General features: G+C 42.2%; 1 protein-coding gene and 1 pseudogene across 2 annotated transcripts in view; one reads left to right on the plus strand and one right to left on the minus strand.

Annotated features, from left to right (window-relative positions):
- The window catches only part of LOC311247281 (beta-1,4-galactosyltransferase 1-like), a 489,169-nt pseudogene that overhangs the window by 145,235 nt on the left and 326,568 nt on the right, over positions 1-17,366 (minus strand). The gene's annotated exons all lie outside the window — the stretch shown is intronic.
- The window catches only part of mpped2a (metallophosphoesterase domain containing 2a), a gene marked incomplete at its 3' end in the record, with an annotated part of 64,903 nt that overhangs the window by 24,803 nt on the left and 22,734 nt on the right, over positions 1-17,366 (plus strand). The window contains exon 3 of the mRNA XM_084337704.1: positions 15,107-15,288. Within this exon, the coding sequence (XP_084193830.1) occupies positions 15,107-15,288 (182 nt within the window). The remainder of the gene's footprint in view (positions 1-15,106; positions 15,289-17,366) is intronic.

The following is a 17,366-nucleotide window of genomic DNA, read 5'->3' on the forward strand; positions in this document are numbered from 1 at the left end:
CTCCTCCTTCCTTCCTCCTCTCCTTCCTTCCTCCTCTCCTTCCTCTCCTATCCTTCCTCTCCTATCCTTCCTCCTCTCCTTCCTCTCCTATCCTTCCTCCTCTCCTTCCTTCCTCCTCTCCTTCCTTCCTCCTCTCCTTCCTCCTCTCCTCTCCTTCCTCCTCTCCTTCCTCCTCTCCTCTCCTTCCTCCTCTCCTCTCCTTCCTCCTCTCCTCTCCTTCCTCCTCTCCTTCCTCCTCTCCTTCCTTCCTGCAGACGGCCCACGCACAAGGATATGGTGCTCTGTGCATTACTTACTTAACAGCTTGATTGATATCCATTCATTTGTTAACAGAAAGCACAGAGACCCGTGTGTGTGTGTGTGTGTGTGTGTGTGTGTGTGGTGTGTGTGTGTGTGTGTGTGTGTGTGTGTGTGTGTGTGTGTGTGTGTGTGTGTGTGTGTGTGTGTGTGTGTGTGTGTGTGTGTGTGTGTGTGTGTGTGTGTGTGTGTGTGTGTGTGTGTGTGTGTGTGTGTGTGTGTGTGTGTGTGTGTGTGTGTGTGTGTGTGTGTGTGTGTGTAATGCAGTGTTATTGTTGTGGTTGGTGTCTTGGCGAGACCTTCTTTAATTGATAGAGACTGCAGGTATTTACTCTACAAGCTCAGGGTGGATTAAATCTCAAAGGAGGGGAGAGGTTGTTTTTCTCCTGCTGTTTTAACACGCGCACGTATGTTTGTGTGTGTGTGTGTGCGTATGTGTGTGCGTATGTGTGTGCGTGTATTTGACATGCACGATTCCTTTGAGCAATCAGCCAAATGCAATTCAAGAGAAACTAGTTAGCATATCACAACTTCTGTGTGTGTGACTGTGTGTGTGACTGTGTGTGTGTGTGTGTGTGAGAGAGTGTGTCAGTGTGTGTGTGTTCTTATCCATGTGGTACTGCATCCATCCCTCCTCCATAACTAGAGCTATCGAATCCTCTAAAGCTGCATGATGCCTCTGCCCACAGAGAACCAAATCTAATCAGTTAGCCTGACGCGTGCGCAATGTGTGTGTGTACGTACGTGTGTGTGTGAGTGTGAGTGCGTGTACGTACGCATGCTCGTGGTTAGCAGACGGGAGACTTGTTCACTGCACCCAGTCAATAACAAATATAATTATCTGTCCTGCTCGCTTTTTATAAAATTCTCTGTTTGGGTTGTTGCGGAGTGCGAGGGCCTGGTCACAGCGAGACAGGCAGCGCTCTACACTAACCTTTCCCCCAAGGAGCACACAAAGAAATTTAGGAGCACAGTGAAACATTGTTTGTTTAGTAACAAACTATTTATTACATGCTAGGGCTTGGTTCGTTACGTTGGCATTCGAATTCTAAATCAACATTCACATATTTTTTTAATATATATATATATATATTTTTTTTTCTGTGTCTATTCATTCTGATTAAACCAATGGGGGTTTTCTTCACAGTTGCAGATACAGATTAGGCTACACTAATATTATACTATTATACTATTATAGAGTATATGACTTGTCATACAAATTTAAATAAAACATTTATCATAAATGATGTTAGCCTATCTGCATCTGCTTGGCACTCAGTCGGCGCTCCATCAAGACGTCACCGTCACTTTAAAAACGAAGGTTCGAACGTCCGTTCGGGAAAACCCTGACGAAGTTTGAATCCTAAAAACAGGCTTCGGGGACAGCCCTATTACATGCATATTATACTGTGCGTGTGTGCATGCATGTGTATACTAAGGGACACACACACCTGTGCAATAGCACATACCACCAAAATCACACATTGGCCCATCATGCCTAGGCCCATGACGCAAAGGATATCGGTTGTCCAGCTGCTTTTGTATGTTGTAGTGTTGTCACGATACCAACATTTTGACTTCGATACCGATAGGAAAGCTAATGGATTATATTATTATATGACAGAACATGGACAATTCTTTATGAGAGAGAGAGAGAGATCCCCCTTCGCTCACTATTGGATGCCTCTGAGCGTTCCCACCTCCCAGGGATAGCTTAGTTAGCGCGTTAGCACTAGCAGCTAACATTAGTTAAGGATTTTTGCGTGACGTGGCCATTCCAGAATGGCGAGGATGCAAAGCATGTTAGACCATTGGACCCATTGCTCGCGGAGTTTACATTGCACATAGAAACAGCGCGACTCGCGAGAGAAGTTGTCATGTCAAACGTAGGGCTGAAGAGCTAGAATTGAAGATCCGCTCTGCTCTTGACAATTGCTCTCTCTCACTCACTCACTCACTCACTCACTCACTCACTCACTCACTCACTCACTCACTCACTCACTCACTCACTCACTCACCCACCCACTCACTCACTCACTCACTCACTCACTCACTCACTCACTCACTCACTCACTTACCCACCCACTCACTCACTCACTCACTCACTCACTCACTTACTCACTCACTCACTCACCCACTCACCCACTCACTCACTCACTCACTCACTCACTCACATGGGTGCTTTGCAGATAAGACGGGTCACTGAATTCGGGGGAAATGGAACAAAATATAATTTCTCTCTCTCTCTCTATATATACACACTATTCTATCACCCATAATAATTTGCAGAATATTGCATTTTGGGAGCTTATTTGTGAAGCAATTGAGCTGTTTTCCGTTTCCCATTTTCTTTGTGTTGAGACACCCGTGTTTCACATCTCTGTTAATGATGTCTTCTCCCACTCTTAAATGTTTTTATCTTGCCCGGCGCCGTTTTGTGTTGTTTGTGTGTCATGTTTTTGCAACTTTCCTTGTGTGCGTGTGTGTGTGTCAGGTTGGAGAGAGCGTAGCGTCGATTATTGGGCTGATGTCTACAATGTGTCATCCCCTCTAATGAAATAATGGGCTAGTGGCCGAGCGTGTTGGTGGATTGCATATTGCTGACTTCAATTACAGACTATATTTATTTTCTTTCCTTTCAGCCGGAGAAAAGTATGGGCATTGGAGGGGGGCTGGGGGGGGGGGGGGGGGGGGGGGGGGGGCTGTGGAAGAATAAAAGGCTCGCCAAGCCAGATTTGGGACTAAGTGATTCTCCTTTTCATAATGGACTGAAAATACACCCCCCCCCCTCTCTCTCGCTCTCTCTCTTGCTCTCGCTCTCTCTCTTGCTCTCGCTCTCTATCTCTCTCGCTCTCTATCTCTCTCTCTCTCTCTCTCTCTCAGTCCTGTGTTCATTTTGTTTCTCTGAAGTTTATTGAATTAGTGCGGACAGCTGAAACGCAGAAGATACGAAAGAACGCTCTCTGCTCCTCTCTGAGAGATTGTATTTCACTGTGGATGAGTGAGCGTGTGTGTGTGTGTGCTGGGGGGGTTATATCCAGAGGAAATGTTTGTTTTGATGTTTCACCTGAAAGAGCAATAAAGACTGAGCTCAGCAGACCCACAATTTATTATAAAACACATGACATATAGGGGTGCTGGGTGCACCGATGTATCGGTCGGGTATCGATATCGGCCGATAAGTGCCTTGTTGACTGCAATCGGCCTGTCGGCCGATAAGCTCAAATGTGCCGATGGCAGTAGCCGATAAATATCCATCAATTTGTGTCGCGTCAAAAGGCAAAAAAAAGTTCAGTCAACGCGACCTGCACAACGCCGCCCCCACACACACACACAAGCTACTGCATCAAAGTTACTACTTATGATTAACAAAGGCATTCGTTTTGTGGCATTAACGTTATATAGTTAGTGTTACACGTTCAATAACATCAGCATATTATTTACCCGAACATAGCAAGTAGCAAGCATTACTACTAAATTCATAGCTCAGTTCCTTCCGTTGCTCAGAGCCCGTACTGAGTTGTACCCATTCTGCAATCTGTTAATAAAGTTTTCAATCAGACAAATGTATAGAAAAGCTTTGTTTTATTATACCATTCGTTGCAGTAAAATCATTATGCCTCGTTTGGTCATCCTGCGGAGCGCTGGTAATCTACTCGTGGCCAGCGGGGAGCTAACGTTATTAGTTGGTTTGTTGATCTCTCGCTGCAGATCAATGGCGGCAATCCAGGAAGTAAAAAAACGAATATGCGCTTGCCGATCGGTGGTAACAGCAGAGGCGGGTGCAAGCGGTGTGACGTAATTGGCAGAATCGACTGTCAATCAAAATAGTTCTGTTGCATTGCATTGGTTGAGAGCTCTGGTTGAGACAATAGTATCCAGCTGCAGCCCAGCAGACCATACTGGGAGAGATATAGTGCTACATGGCATGGTGGAATTAATACCATAAACATATTTCTTGATGTTTCCTTTTTTTAAGTAAGTAAAGAGGCCTATGTTCATATCGGTGAGCACAATTTGTAACACAAAAAGAGAGACGTGTAGCCTATTTATTTAGGGATGCCCCGATCGTTATCGGCCGATAATCAGTATAAATATGCGATCGGTGATCGGTGATAATGCTTTATTTTCGCCGATCATCAAAACTGATCTCACTCGCTGAGTTCTGTCTCAGACACCGGGTGGTGCGGCGTCTGCTCCTCCCTCCAGCCCCTCCCGCACGCATGTAAACACGGGTCTAGTCTAGTAGTGGGACGGGAGGACGGTGTCTCCCTGAGCTAACGTTAGCTACCGTTACAAAATGACCCAGTCAACTATTCACTTTTAGTTGAATACATGATGAGGCATTGTCTAACCGAACGGTATCTAGCCGGCTAGCTACTGATAGCTCCTGATATCAACAAATGCTCCAGCAATAGTCTAGTAGAGACGTGTATGATACTCTCTGTTAGCTCACGTTAGCGCAAGTTAGTTCACTGTTCAAAATGAAATGTCCAATTGAACTAAATAGTTGTATTAACGTTATATATCCGGCTAGCAGTAGCTACAGATAGCTCCTGATATCAATGTCTTATAACACTGATTCAACGCGTATTCGAGCTGAGGGCATGTTGAATGTGATATGACCAAAGCACAGTAACGTTATACCAATAGGGTCCAGCTGCAGCGCAGGAGAATCCTGGCCGTAGCTCGAGGCTACTCGAGTATAGGGGCCAGCTGCAGCTCCGGAGAATCCTGGCCGTAGCTGGAGGCTACTCGAGTACACACAGACAGTGGAGCTTGTTGCGTGGTAGCGATGTCTCGCAGATAATACAAGTACAAGTCTAATTATATAATATATATATTTTATAAAAAAATATTTTTTTATCAAAAACGATCGGTATCGGATCGGTATCGGCCGATATGGCTCACGACGATCAGTGATCGGTATCGGTGGCAAAAAACGTGATCGGGGCATCCCTATATTTATTTAATATTTTATTTATTCATTTTATTATTATTATTTTATTTGTTGCCATGGCTAAAATAATAGTTAAGCATAGGGCTAAAACATTTTCATAAACAATAATATATTTTTTTGTTATTTGGTTATAATAAGGGCTTTTCTATGCATTTGTCTGATTGATTGATTGAAAGCTTTATTGACAGATTGCAGAGTGGGTACAATACAGTACAGCTCAGTGGACTGGAGGATGAAGACCAGAAAAAGACTTTCGGCTTTTTTACATAAGCGTCCTCCATTTTCAATTCATCAAAACATTTAGAGACATACAAATATACAGTAGTTTCATTAAAAAAAATATATATATATATAAAAAAAAATATATATATATATATATATATTACAAAAAATATATATATATATATATTTAATTTTTTTTGCCACAAATATCGGTATCGGTATCGGCCGATTGTGTTAGTTGAACAATCGGTATCGGTGGCAAATTTTCATATCGGTGCATCCCTAATGACATATAAAACCATTTCCATGTTCTACTCACACACACACACACACACACACACACACACACACACACACACACAGTCACACACAGTATATATTGTTGTTCTGAAAAAAGGTGATAAGGAGAAGTCCATTTGCGGTGGTTGATCTGCGCTGTGATGATCATCAAAGTGTATGTGTGTGTTTATGTGTGTGTGTGTGTAATGTATGTACGTTAGAGCTGTCCCCGAAGCCTGTTTTTGGGATTTGAACTTCGCCAGGGTTCTTCCGAACGGACGTTCGAACCTTCGTTTTTAATCATGCAAAAAATGTGCTCCTAAAAATGTTTTCTGATTCAGTACTGTCGAAGATATCGCGTAATTCAGAAATGGGTTGAAATGGAGATATTGGCAATGTTGAGTGCTTTGAAATGTTCTCTATATGTCTCCTTATTTGCAAAACTTAATGCGACTTGTAAATGTGTTAATTATTGTTAGATTGTCCCACGGTATTATTTTCCTCACTGTGTCTGAGGGGAGTGGCTACTCACACTGTGTCTGAGGGGAGTGGCTACTCACACAGACATTAGAGGAGAGGAGACGCAGTGACTCACTATATAAAACTATCCTGTGCCATCTAATATTCTGCACAATATTTCTGAGCTTATTTGTGAAGCAATTCTTAATTTCTTTTTTTTCTTATATATAATTTCCTTTTTCTTTTCTTTGTGTTGAGACCCCTCTGTTAATGATGTATTTTCCTGAAATGTTCTATGCCTCTTCACTGAAATGTTTTTATGTTGCCTCGTGCCATTTTGTGTTGTTTGTGTGTCATGTTTTCATGTGTGTGTGTGTGTGTGTGTGTGTGTGTGTGTGTGTGTGTGTGTGTGTGTGTGTGTGTGTGTGTGTGTGTGTGTGTGTGTGTGTGTGTGTGTGTGTGTGTGTGTGTGTGTGTGTGTGTGTGTGTGTGTGTGTGTGTGTGTGTGTGTGTGTGTGTGTGTGTGTGTGTGTGTGTCAGGTTGGAGAGAGCGTAGCCTCGATTATTGGGCTGCTGATGTCTACAATGTGTCATCCCCTCTAATGAAATAATGGGCTAGTGGCCGAGCGTGTTGGGGGATTGCATAAATTGCTGACTTCAATTACAGAAAAGATATTTTTCTCTCTCTCTCTTTCTCTCTCTCTATCTCACTCTCCTTTCAGTTGGAGGAGAAAAATATGGATGTTTTTCTTCCTTTTCTTCCCTCCTTCACGTTGGGGGGGGGGGGGATAAAAGGCTCCCTCTTTTCATAGTGGTTCTTTCAAAGTGATTCTCCTTTTCATAATGGACTGAAAATACTTAATTTACTGTCATTAAGCCAATCTGATGCCACAAAAATACCTTTTGTGCACAAACCAACTTTGTACAGGTTGTCTCGCTTTTTTTCTGCCAAGCCTTTTTTTTATGCATTCGGCTTCGTCCATTATCATCGTGTCATTTTGTTTGTTCAGTAGATATTAACAATTCAATATGGCCATTTTCTTCTTCCTTTGTTCTGAGGACTAGTATACAGTAAGTAGGGATGCACGATATTGATTTTTTTACACCGATACCGATAACTTTATGCTCCTCAAGCCGATAACCGATATCGATAACCGATATTTATTGTATTATAATTTTTAATGTATATATTTTTTTTGATCACATTTTTTATTTTTTTTTTAGTATTTATAACCTCCGACGTCATCGGTACTGCTATCGGTACTCGAGAAATTATGGAGTTTTTTTTTTGAGGAATTTAAACGTCGCAAACTAATCTTGTTGGCCGTTTTCTATAACGTTATCTCTCCTGCCTCGGTGTCTCTGCCTGCGCGAGGAGCGGGCTGTGCTCACACATACACACACACTCACTCACACACACACACACACACACACACACACACACACACACACACACACACACACACACACACACACACACACACACACACACACACGGGTGCTGCCGAGTACAGACAGCTCTGCTCTCATCATGGCGGACCGAACGAAACGTTCAAAAGTCTGGGTCTATTTTACTAAAGTCGATGCTGACAACGCTTGTTGCCACAAGTGCAACAAGACATTTGCCAGTAATGTATAAGCGCTGGTACTTGTCAATGTGGCTGGCGGGGAGCTAACGTTATTAGCCTGAGCTCCGAGTAGAGTAATGGCTGACAATCCGGAGGTAAATAAACGAACGAGAGCTTCTGATTGGTGGTAAGAAGAAGAGGTGGGTGCAAGCGGTGGGACGTAATTGGCAGATCGACTGTCTGCCTCCGAATGTAACGTGACTACGTCACAGCCAAGAAAGGGAGCGCTGGATTTGTGAAAAACTCCCTGTTCCTAAACCACACGCTATCAATCGTACCACAGTACTGGCAAAACGGGAGGAGGCTATAATGAAAACAAGCGCCCTTCATCCAAATCCACCCACACCGGATTTCTTTTAACCAAAAATGTATTATATATTATCGGAGCTATCAATAACGTTATCGGGTTTATCGGGATGACGTCATAATTGCTGATATCGGCCCGATAATTATCGTGCATCCCTAACAGTAAGATGAACAAATATGTAGTGTTTTTATATTGACCATGTTAGATTTTAGATTAGATTAGATTCAAATGTATTGTCATCATTGTACATCACGGGTACAGTACAATGAATAAGTTTAGCATCCAGCCAGAGTTCAAGTTTTGTTTTATGTGCCACATATAAGGTACATGTACAATTGTACATTACAGTGAAATGCTTGGTTCTGAATGAGCCTCCTGAGATTGTGCTGCATACAGTAAAGGAGTAAAAGACCAAACACTATACAAAATATACAATATACAAAACTAAAATGTAAAAATTATAGTGTACTGTAAATGTAACCGTAAAGTGCAATAGTAATATATACGTGATTATACTAAATTTACGAGATGGCAATTTACCATAATAGCTAAATTAAGTAAAAATGAAGTAAAAGGTCCCCTTGTAAGTAGTTACAACATGTCTCACACTGTGACATGCAGTCCATGGTATTGTTTTCTATAGTTGGAGGAAAATTAACCCATACCTACCTGAGCCTTATGTATGAAGCGTCTCCGAAAATGGTTCAGAATTTTCCTAAATCTTAGCTAGGAGACTCTTACCTAGGAGCTGCATTTAAAAATAAATACATAATAATAATATTGAAGGACCAACTTTAGATCAACAATAATGTAATTTCTTTTTACAGCTTAGAAAATGTGTTAGGCTGGGTTGACCTCTAGACCTATAATGACGTGTTGTTACCTATTAACTATTATTGAACAGTAACCTCCCTCTGAAATGGATTTTAATTGATGTGATCTTTAAGCTTTAGAATTGTTTTGCAAAATATAAGCTTGGTAAATGCTAAAGTTGGTTAATGGCTTAACCCTTTCACTACCACACTACAGAAGGTTAACCTTTTCACTACCACACTACAGACGGTTAACCTTTCACTACCACACTACAGACGGTTAACCCTTTCACTACCACACTACAGAAGGTTAACCTTTTCACTACCACTCTACAGACGGTTAACCTTTCACTACCACACTACAGAAGGTTAACCTTTTCACTACCACACTACAGACGGTTAACCTTTCACTACCACACTACAGACGGTTAACCCTTTCACTACCACACTACAGAAGGTTAACCTTTTCACTACCACACTACAGACGGTTAACCGTCTGTATTGTCCCAGTGAAACGGTTAACCATTTGGTAGTGTGGTAGTGAAAGGGTTAAACAGTACAATGTCAGCCACATAGCGCTCTATTGCAGATAACTAGTTTGTATGCCAAGCTGGCTGCTACAGTCATTTTAATTTTTTTTTATAAAAAAAAAACAAATCCTCATCACCACTGCTAGTTTCTCTGCTCAGATGGATGCATATGGATTAAAGAGAAGGGAAAAAGCGCCATGGCATTGACGATTGACATTGAGGACTGGTATACACAGTAAGATGAACAAATATGTACCGTTTTTCATATTGACCACATTCGATTTTAGATTCGATTAAAATGTACAAGTACAGTACAATGAAAATAATTCATCCAAGGCATAAAAGAAAATATTGTTTGGTTCCCGTTGGTTGTCAGTTAAGGTCATGGGTAGGTAGGGAATTTATTTTATTTAATTTTTTATGAATAGGGAATTTCTTTATTTAATTAAAACGTTCACAACAACATGGATGCATGTACTCTGCCAGCATGTTTAATATCCATAATACTAAAGGTTTGACTAAGATTTGTATGAAACTTTATTGTAAAAAATAAAAATTAATCTAAAAAAAAAAGATTATAAACTCATAAAATAAATTGGGTCGCACCTAAATCGGCAGTTTAAAAAAAAAAATATATATATATATATATATATATATATATATATATATTTTTTTAGTTCGTTTTATTATTTTTTTTTTTTTTTCTGTGTGTGTGTGTGCATGGGGCCATTGGGTGGGGCCGGGGGACAAATACACTGGAGGAAAGTAACCCAGCTCAGCACTGCCCAACTTATATCATCACTATTGCCTGTTCGAAGGATATCATCCTCAAACACATATACACCACATATACACCTATTCTCAGTCCTTGCCCCACAATGGTGGAATGAACTACCCACCCCAGTTAGGACAGCCGAATCCCGTCCAATCTTTCGCCGTCGACTAAAGACGCACTTCTTCAACCATTATCTGAAATAAAATAAAAAAAATTAAATAAAAAAAATCTAACCCTAACTAACCTTACTGTCATGCACTTGTCCTAATAAACTAACCTACACTGTAACACGCAACACTTTGATGAATATTGTTACTCAGCTGATAGTTGTATTCTTCCTGATGACCTGTCGTACAGAACTTGTAAGTCGCTTTGGATAAAAGCGTCAGCTAAATGTAAATGTGAATGTAAATGCCTTGTAGAATTCCACACATAAGAAAGAAAGATACTGGGATGAATAAACAAAATAGGAAATAAAATGTAGAAATGCATTCAATACATAAATAAATATGAATCTCCATATATGAAATAGAACATTTAGATAAGGTGCTACTGAGATGTTTTGGTGAGTTCTTTGTTTTTTTGTGGAAGTAGCCCTTCTTAAAAATGCATGAACATTCACTGATAATTGGTCTGTAGTGGAGTCTACAAGGTCTACATTGCCGGACCTTGTAGACTGACATAATTCTGTGCATAGTTTAATCTACACAGGCCATATTTCAAATAATCAAAATCTTACTTCATTCATCTTAAACATTCTTGATTTGGGGGAATGGTAGTTCCCATGAAATCTGAAGTTGTTCAAACGACAACAGCGATCCACCTTGAATTAAATCACACAGCCGTGTTGCGTCACAGTCACGAAAGGGGCTACTTAATTCATTAATCCAATCCACTTTATTTATAGAGCACATTTAAAAACAACAACGTTTACCAAAGTGCTGTACAAGTCTCCCCCAAAAAAAATATAATATATATATATTAATTCTTTTTTAATTCGAAGCATACTGTACCTGGGCTTTATGTACGGTATGAAGTGCATACCTGGGCCTTGTGTATGAAGAGCAAACTGTACCTGGCCCTTATGTATGTAGAGCATACTGTACCTGGGCTTTATGTATGAAGAGCATACTGTACCTGGGCCTTATGTATGAAGAACATACTGTACCTGGGCTTTATGTATGAAGAGCATACTGTACCTGGGCTTTATGTATGAAGAGCATACTGTACCTGGGCCTTATGTATGAAGAGCATACTGTACCTGGGCTTTATGTATGAAGAGCATACTGTACCTGGGCCTTGTGTATGAAGAGCAAACTGTACCTGGGCCTTATGTATGTAGAGCATACTGTACCTGGGCTTTATGTATGAAGAGCATACTGTACCTGGGCTTTATGTATGAAGAGCATACTGTACCTGGGCTTTATGTATGTAGAGCATACTGTACCTGGGCTTTATGTATGAAGAGCATACTGTACCTGGGCTTTATGTATGAAGAGCATACTGTACCTGGGCCTTATGTATGAAGAGCATACTGTACCTGGGCTTTATGTATGGAGAGCATACTGTACCTGGGCTTTATGTATGAAGAGCATACTGTACCTGGGCGTTATGTATGAAGAGCATACTGTACCTGGGCCTTATGTATGAAGAGCATACTGTACCTGGGCCTTATGTATGAAGAGCATACTGTACCTGGGCCTTATGTATGAAGATCATACCGTACCCGGGCTTTATGTATGAAGAGCATACTGTACCTGGGCGTTATGTATGAAGAGCATACTGTACCTGGGCTTTATGTATGAAGAGCATACTGTACCTGGGCTTTATGTATTAAGAGCATACTGTACCTGGGCGTTATGTATGAAGAGCATACTGTACCTGGGCTTTATGTATTAAGAGCATACTGTACCTGGGCGTTATGTATGAAGAGCATACTGTACCTGGGCTATATGTATGAAGAGCATACTGTACCTGGGCTTTATGTATGAAGAGCATGCTGTACCTGGGCTTTTTGTATTAAGAGCATACTGTACCTGGGCCTTATGTATGAAGAGCATACTGTACCTGGGCGTTATGTATGAAGAGCATACTGTACCTGGGCCTTATGTATGAAGAGCATACTGTACCTGGGCTTTATGTATGAAGAGCATACTGTACCTGGGCTTTATGTATTAAGAGCATACTGTACCTGGGCGTTATGTATGAAGAGCATACTGTACCTGGGATTTATGTATGAATAGCATACTGTACCTGTGCCGTGTGTATGTAGAGCATACTGTACCTGGGCTTTATGTATGAAGTGCATATCTGGGATTTATGTATGAAGAGCATATTGTACCTGGGCCTTAAATATGAAGAGTATAATTTACCTCGGCTTTATGTATGAATACCTTACTGAACCTGGGCTTTATGTATGAAGAGTAAACAGTACCTGGGCTTTATGTTTGAAGAGCATACTGTACCTGGGATTTATGTATGAAGAGCATACTGTATCTGGGCTTTATGTATGAAGAGCATACTGTACCTGGGCTTTATGTATGAAGTGCATACTGTACCTGGGCTTTATGTATGAAGAGCATACTGTACCTGGGCCTTATGTATGAAGAGCATACTGTACCTGGGCTTTATGGACTGTATGAAGTGCATACTGTACCTGGGCCTTATGTATGAAGAGCATACTGTACCTGGGCTTTATGTATGAAGAGCATAATGTACCTGGGCTTTATGTATGAAGAGCATACTGTACCTGTGCTTTATGTATGAAGAGCATACTGTACCTGGGCCTTATGTATGAAGAGCATACTGTACCTGGGCTTTATGTATGAAGAGCATACTGTAACCGGGCTTTATGTATGAAGAGCATACTGTACCTGGGCATTCTGTATGAAGAGCATACTGTACCTGGGTGTTATGTTTGAAGAGCATACTGTACTTGGGATTTATGTATGAAGAGCATACTGTACCTGGGCTTTATGTATGAAGAGCATACTGTACCTAGGTGTTATGTTTGAAGAGCATACTGTACCTGGGCATTCTGTATGAACAGCATACTGTACTTGGGATTTATGTATGAAGAGCATACTGTACCTGGGCCTTATGTATGAAGAGCATACTGTACCTAGGTGTTATGTATGAAGAGCATACTGTACCTGGGTGTTATTTATGAAGAGCATACTGTACCTGGGCCTTATGTTTGAAGAGCATACTTTAACTGGGCTTTATGGCTGAAGAGTAAACTGTACCTGGGCTTTATGTTTGAAGAGCATACTGTACCTGGGATTTATGTACGAAGAGCATACTGTATCTGGGCTTTATGTATGAAGAGCATACTGTATCTGGGCTTTTAGTCTGAAGAGCATACTGTACCTGGGCTTTATGTATAAAGATCATAGTGTACCCGGGCTTTATGTATGAAGAGCATACTGTACCTTGGCCTTATGTATGAAGAGTATACCAGGGCTTTATGTATGAAGAGCATACTGTACCTGGGCTTTATGTATGAAGTGCATACTGTACCTGTGCTTTATGTATGAAGAGCATACTGTACCTGGGCCTTATGTATGAAGAGCATACTGTACCTGGGCTTTATGGACTGTATGAAGTGCATACTGTACCTGGGCCTTATGTATGAAGAGCATACTGTACCTGGGCTTTATGGACTGTATGAAGTGCATACTGTACCTGGGCCTTATGTATGAAGAGCATACTGTGCCTGGGCTTTATGTATGAAGAGCATACTGTACCTGGGCTTTATGTATGAAGAGCATACTGTACCTGGGCTTTATGTATGAAGAGCATACTGTACCTGGGCTTTATGTATGAAGAGCATACTGTACCTGGGCTTTATGTATGAAGAGCATACTGTACCTGGGCCTTATGTATGAAGAGCATACTGTACCTGGGCTTTATGTATGAAGAGCATACTGTACCTGGGCTTTATGTATGAAGAGCATACTGTACCTGGGCTTTATGTATGAAGAGCATACTGTACCTGGGCTTTATGTATGAAGAGCATACTGTACCTGGGCCTTATGTACTGTATAGGGCTGACCTTCTAAGCTTTTTTTTGGCAATCCACGCTTCGGGGCTTTGTTTATATATCTTATGGTGTGGGACTTGTACAGCACTTTGGTAAACGTTGTTGTTTTTAAATGTGCTCTATAAATAAAGTGGATTGGTTTAATGAATTAAGTAGCCCCTTTCGTGACTGTGACGCAGCCAACAAGGTTTCACTCGGCTGCGCTGCCTGGGTGCAGCGCAGCTTTATATTGAAGAATTCACATCAATGTATTTGGTAGGTAGTCTGTGTGACTGTGCCTGGTGGTTATAGGTATAAATGATCATATATAGCGATAGTGGTCTTGTGTGATCATGCCTGGTGGTTATAGGTATAAATTATCATATATAGTGGTCTGTGTGATCATGCTTGGTGGTTATATGTATAGGTTACTATGAGTTGCTTTGTGAGAACATGAAGGCGCAAGATTTTGGAGGCAAAAACAAATTATTTAAAAAAATCATTTTTTTTTTAACTTCGATTTTTTTTTTATGTTCAAAGCTTGTGCCATCGAACGAAGCTTCGAAGTATTTAAGACAGCCCTAGTACTGTATGAAGTGCATACCTGGGCCTTATGTATGAAGCGTCTCAGAAAAGGGTTCAGGATTTTCCTAAATTCCGCTGGAGAATCTTAGCTATAGGAGCTGCATTTATATATTCAATGCTTTGCTACTGTACGACTAAATCTCTCTTGCTCCTCCTCCTCCTCCTCCTCCTCCTCCTCCTCCTCCTCCTCCTCCTCCTCCTCCTCTCCTCTCTCTCCGTCTCCCCCTGCAGGGTGGACCCCATCCCGTACGACACCGCTAAGCCGGCGGGCCACACCAGGTTCGTGTGCGTCTCCGACACGCACTCGCGCACAGACGGCATCCAGATGCCCTACGGGGACGTGCTGCTGCACACCGGCGACTTCACGGAGCTGGGCCTGCCCTCCGAGGTCAAGAAGTTCAACGACTGGCTAGGTACCCACCCAGGCCCCTCCACACCATATTGATATCGGATATCGGCCCCGATATGACTAAAATAGCTGGATCGGGTATCGGAAAAAAATATATAATAATATTGTGTATTTATTATTATTATTGTTTTTTTTTATATCATTTAAAAAAATGTATTATATGGTAAATGGCTGCATTTATATAGCAGCTTTTATCCAAAGCGCTTTACAATTTGTTCCTCACATTTGACCCCGTTCACTCACACATTCACACACCGACGGCGGAGGCGACCACGCAAGGTGCCAACCTGCTCATCGGGAGCAGTTAGGGGGTTAAGTGTCTTGCTCAAGGACACATCGACACGCTGCCCGGGAGGAGCGGGGGAATCGAACCGGGAACCTCCGGATTGCCAGACGACTGCTCTACCTCCCGAGCCACTGTCGCCCCAATATATAATATAATAAGAAATAAAATAAGAAATAACAATTCAGTACATTTATATCTATGTGTTAATTTGTTACATTTAGTTTCACTAAGTTAGGAAAGTAATGTTTTAAGTCGAGCCTGATGCTGCCTTGCACAAAAGAAGGATCCCAGTCTCTTCCACACAGTGAGGCATACAGTTTATTAATTGAACAATGGGTATCGGATCGGTACTCTGTATCGGCCGATACCCAAAAGCCCAGGTATCGGTATCGGGACTGAAAAAGTCGGATCGGTGCATCCCTACTCTCAACACGCACCTTCCGTCGTTAACACACACACACACACACACACACACACACACACACACACACACACACACACACACACACACACTCGACACACACGTCATATTTTGACACAGGCTTGACGACCCGCGAATGTGAGCGAGAAACACAAAGAGGCAGAACGTGTGTCGCACCACCAGCATGGCCGGTAACTGGAGCGCACAATGGAGCCCCCCCCCCCCCGACCTGCGACCCCCCGACCCGCTGAGCTAAAGTGCCCAGTTTAACCCCTGCTGACCTAACACTCTTGCCCAGTTAACCTCTGACCCTGCTTCGCTGGCCCCTCTGCTGTGTGTGTGTGTGTGTGTGTGTGTGTGTGTGTGTGTGTGTGTGTGTGTGTGTGTGTGTGTGTGTGTGTGTGTGTGTGTGTGTGTGTGTGTGTGTGTGTGTGTGTGTGTGTGTGTGTGTGTGTGTGTGTGTGTGTGTGTGTGTGTGTGTGTGTGTGTGTGTGTGTGTGTGTGTGTGTGTGTGTGTGTGTGTGTGTGTGTGTGTGTGTGTGTGCGTGCGTGCGTGCGTGCGTGCGTGCGTGTCGGCTCTGAAGTGGCTCAGGAGTCGTTCTCTCACTCTTTCTGTGTATTTCTGCCCTAACGCATTAATTAACAAGAGAGAGGGGAGTGTGTTCTGTACTGACACACAGGCTCTGTACTGTACTGACACACAGGTTCTGTACTGTACTGACACACAGGTTCTGTACTGTACTGACACACAGGTTCTGTACTGTACTGACACACAGGTTCTGTACTGTACTGACACACAGGTTCTGTACTGTACTGACACGTAGATACAGACACACAGGTTCTGTACTGTACTGACACACAGGTTCTGTACTGTACTGACACACAGGTTCTGTACTGTACTGACACACAGGTTCTGTACTGTACTGACACACAGCTGTACATTGGAGGTGGTTGGGTGGGGGGGGGGGGTTGGGTAGGAGTGGGGGGGGGGGGGGTATGAGGGGTGGGTGGGGGACACTGTACAACTGTACAAACAAAACTGTACATTGGAATATTGACAAGACCATACTTGGTAATTTACTGTACATTGGAGGGGGTTGTTAGGACATGTACAGGGGCCAGTTTCGAATTGCAGTCTCCCGTAGGTGTTTTTTGAGAGTGTTTTTGAAAGTGGGTAGTGATTCACATTCCTTTACAGCTGTGGGTAGGGCGTTCCACATTGATGTGGCATAATTGCGAAACGTGTTTAGTCCCTTGTTTGAGCCGAATCTGGGTTTAACATGATTTGTGGAGCTCCCTCTGGTGTTGTGATCGTGGTATTCACTGACCTTTGGGAAGTATTTTGACATGTACATGGGTACCTTGGTCGTGTAGT

Source organism: Notolepis coatsorum (genome assembly GCF_963971535.1).
Source record: "Notolepis coatsorum genome assembly, chromosome: 20".
Taxonomy (NCBI): domain Eukaryota; kingdom Metazoa; phylum Chordata; class Actinopteri; order Aulopiformes; family Paralepididae; genus Notolepis; species Notolepis coatsorum.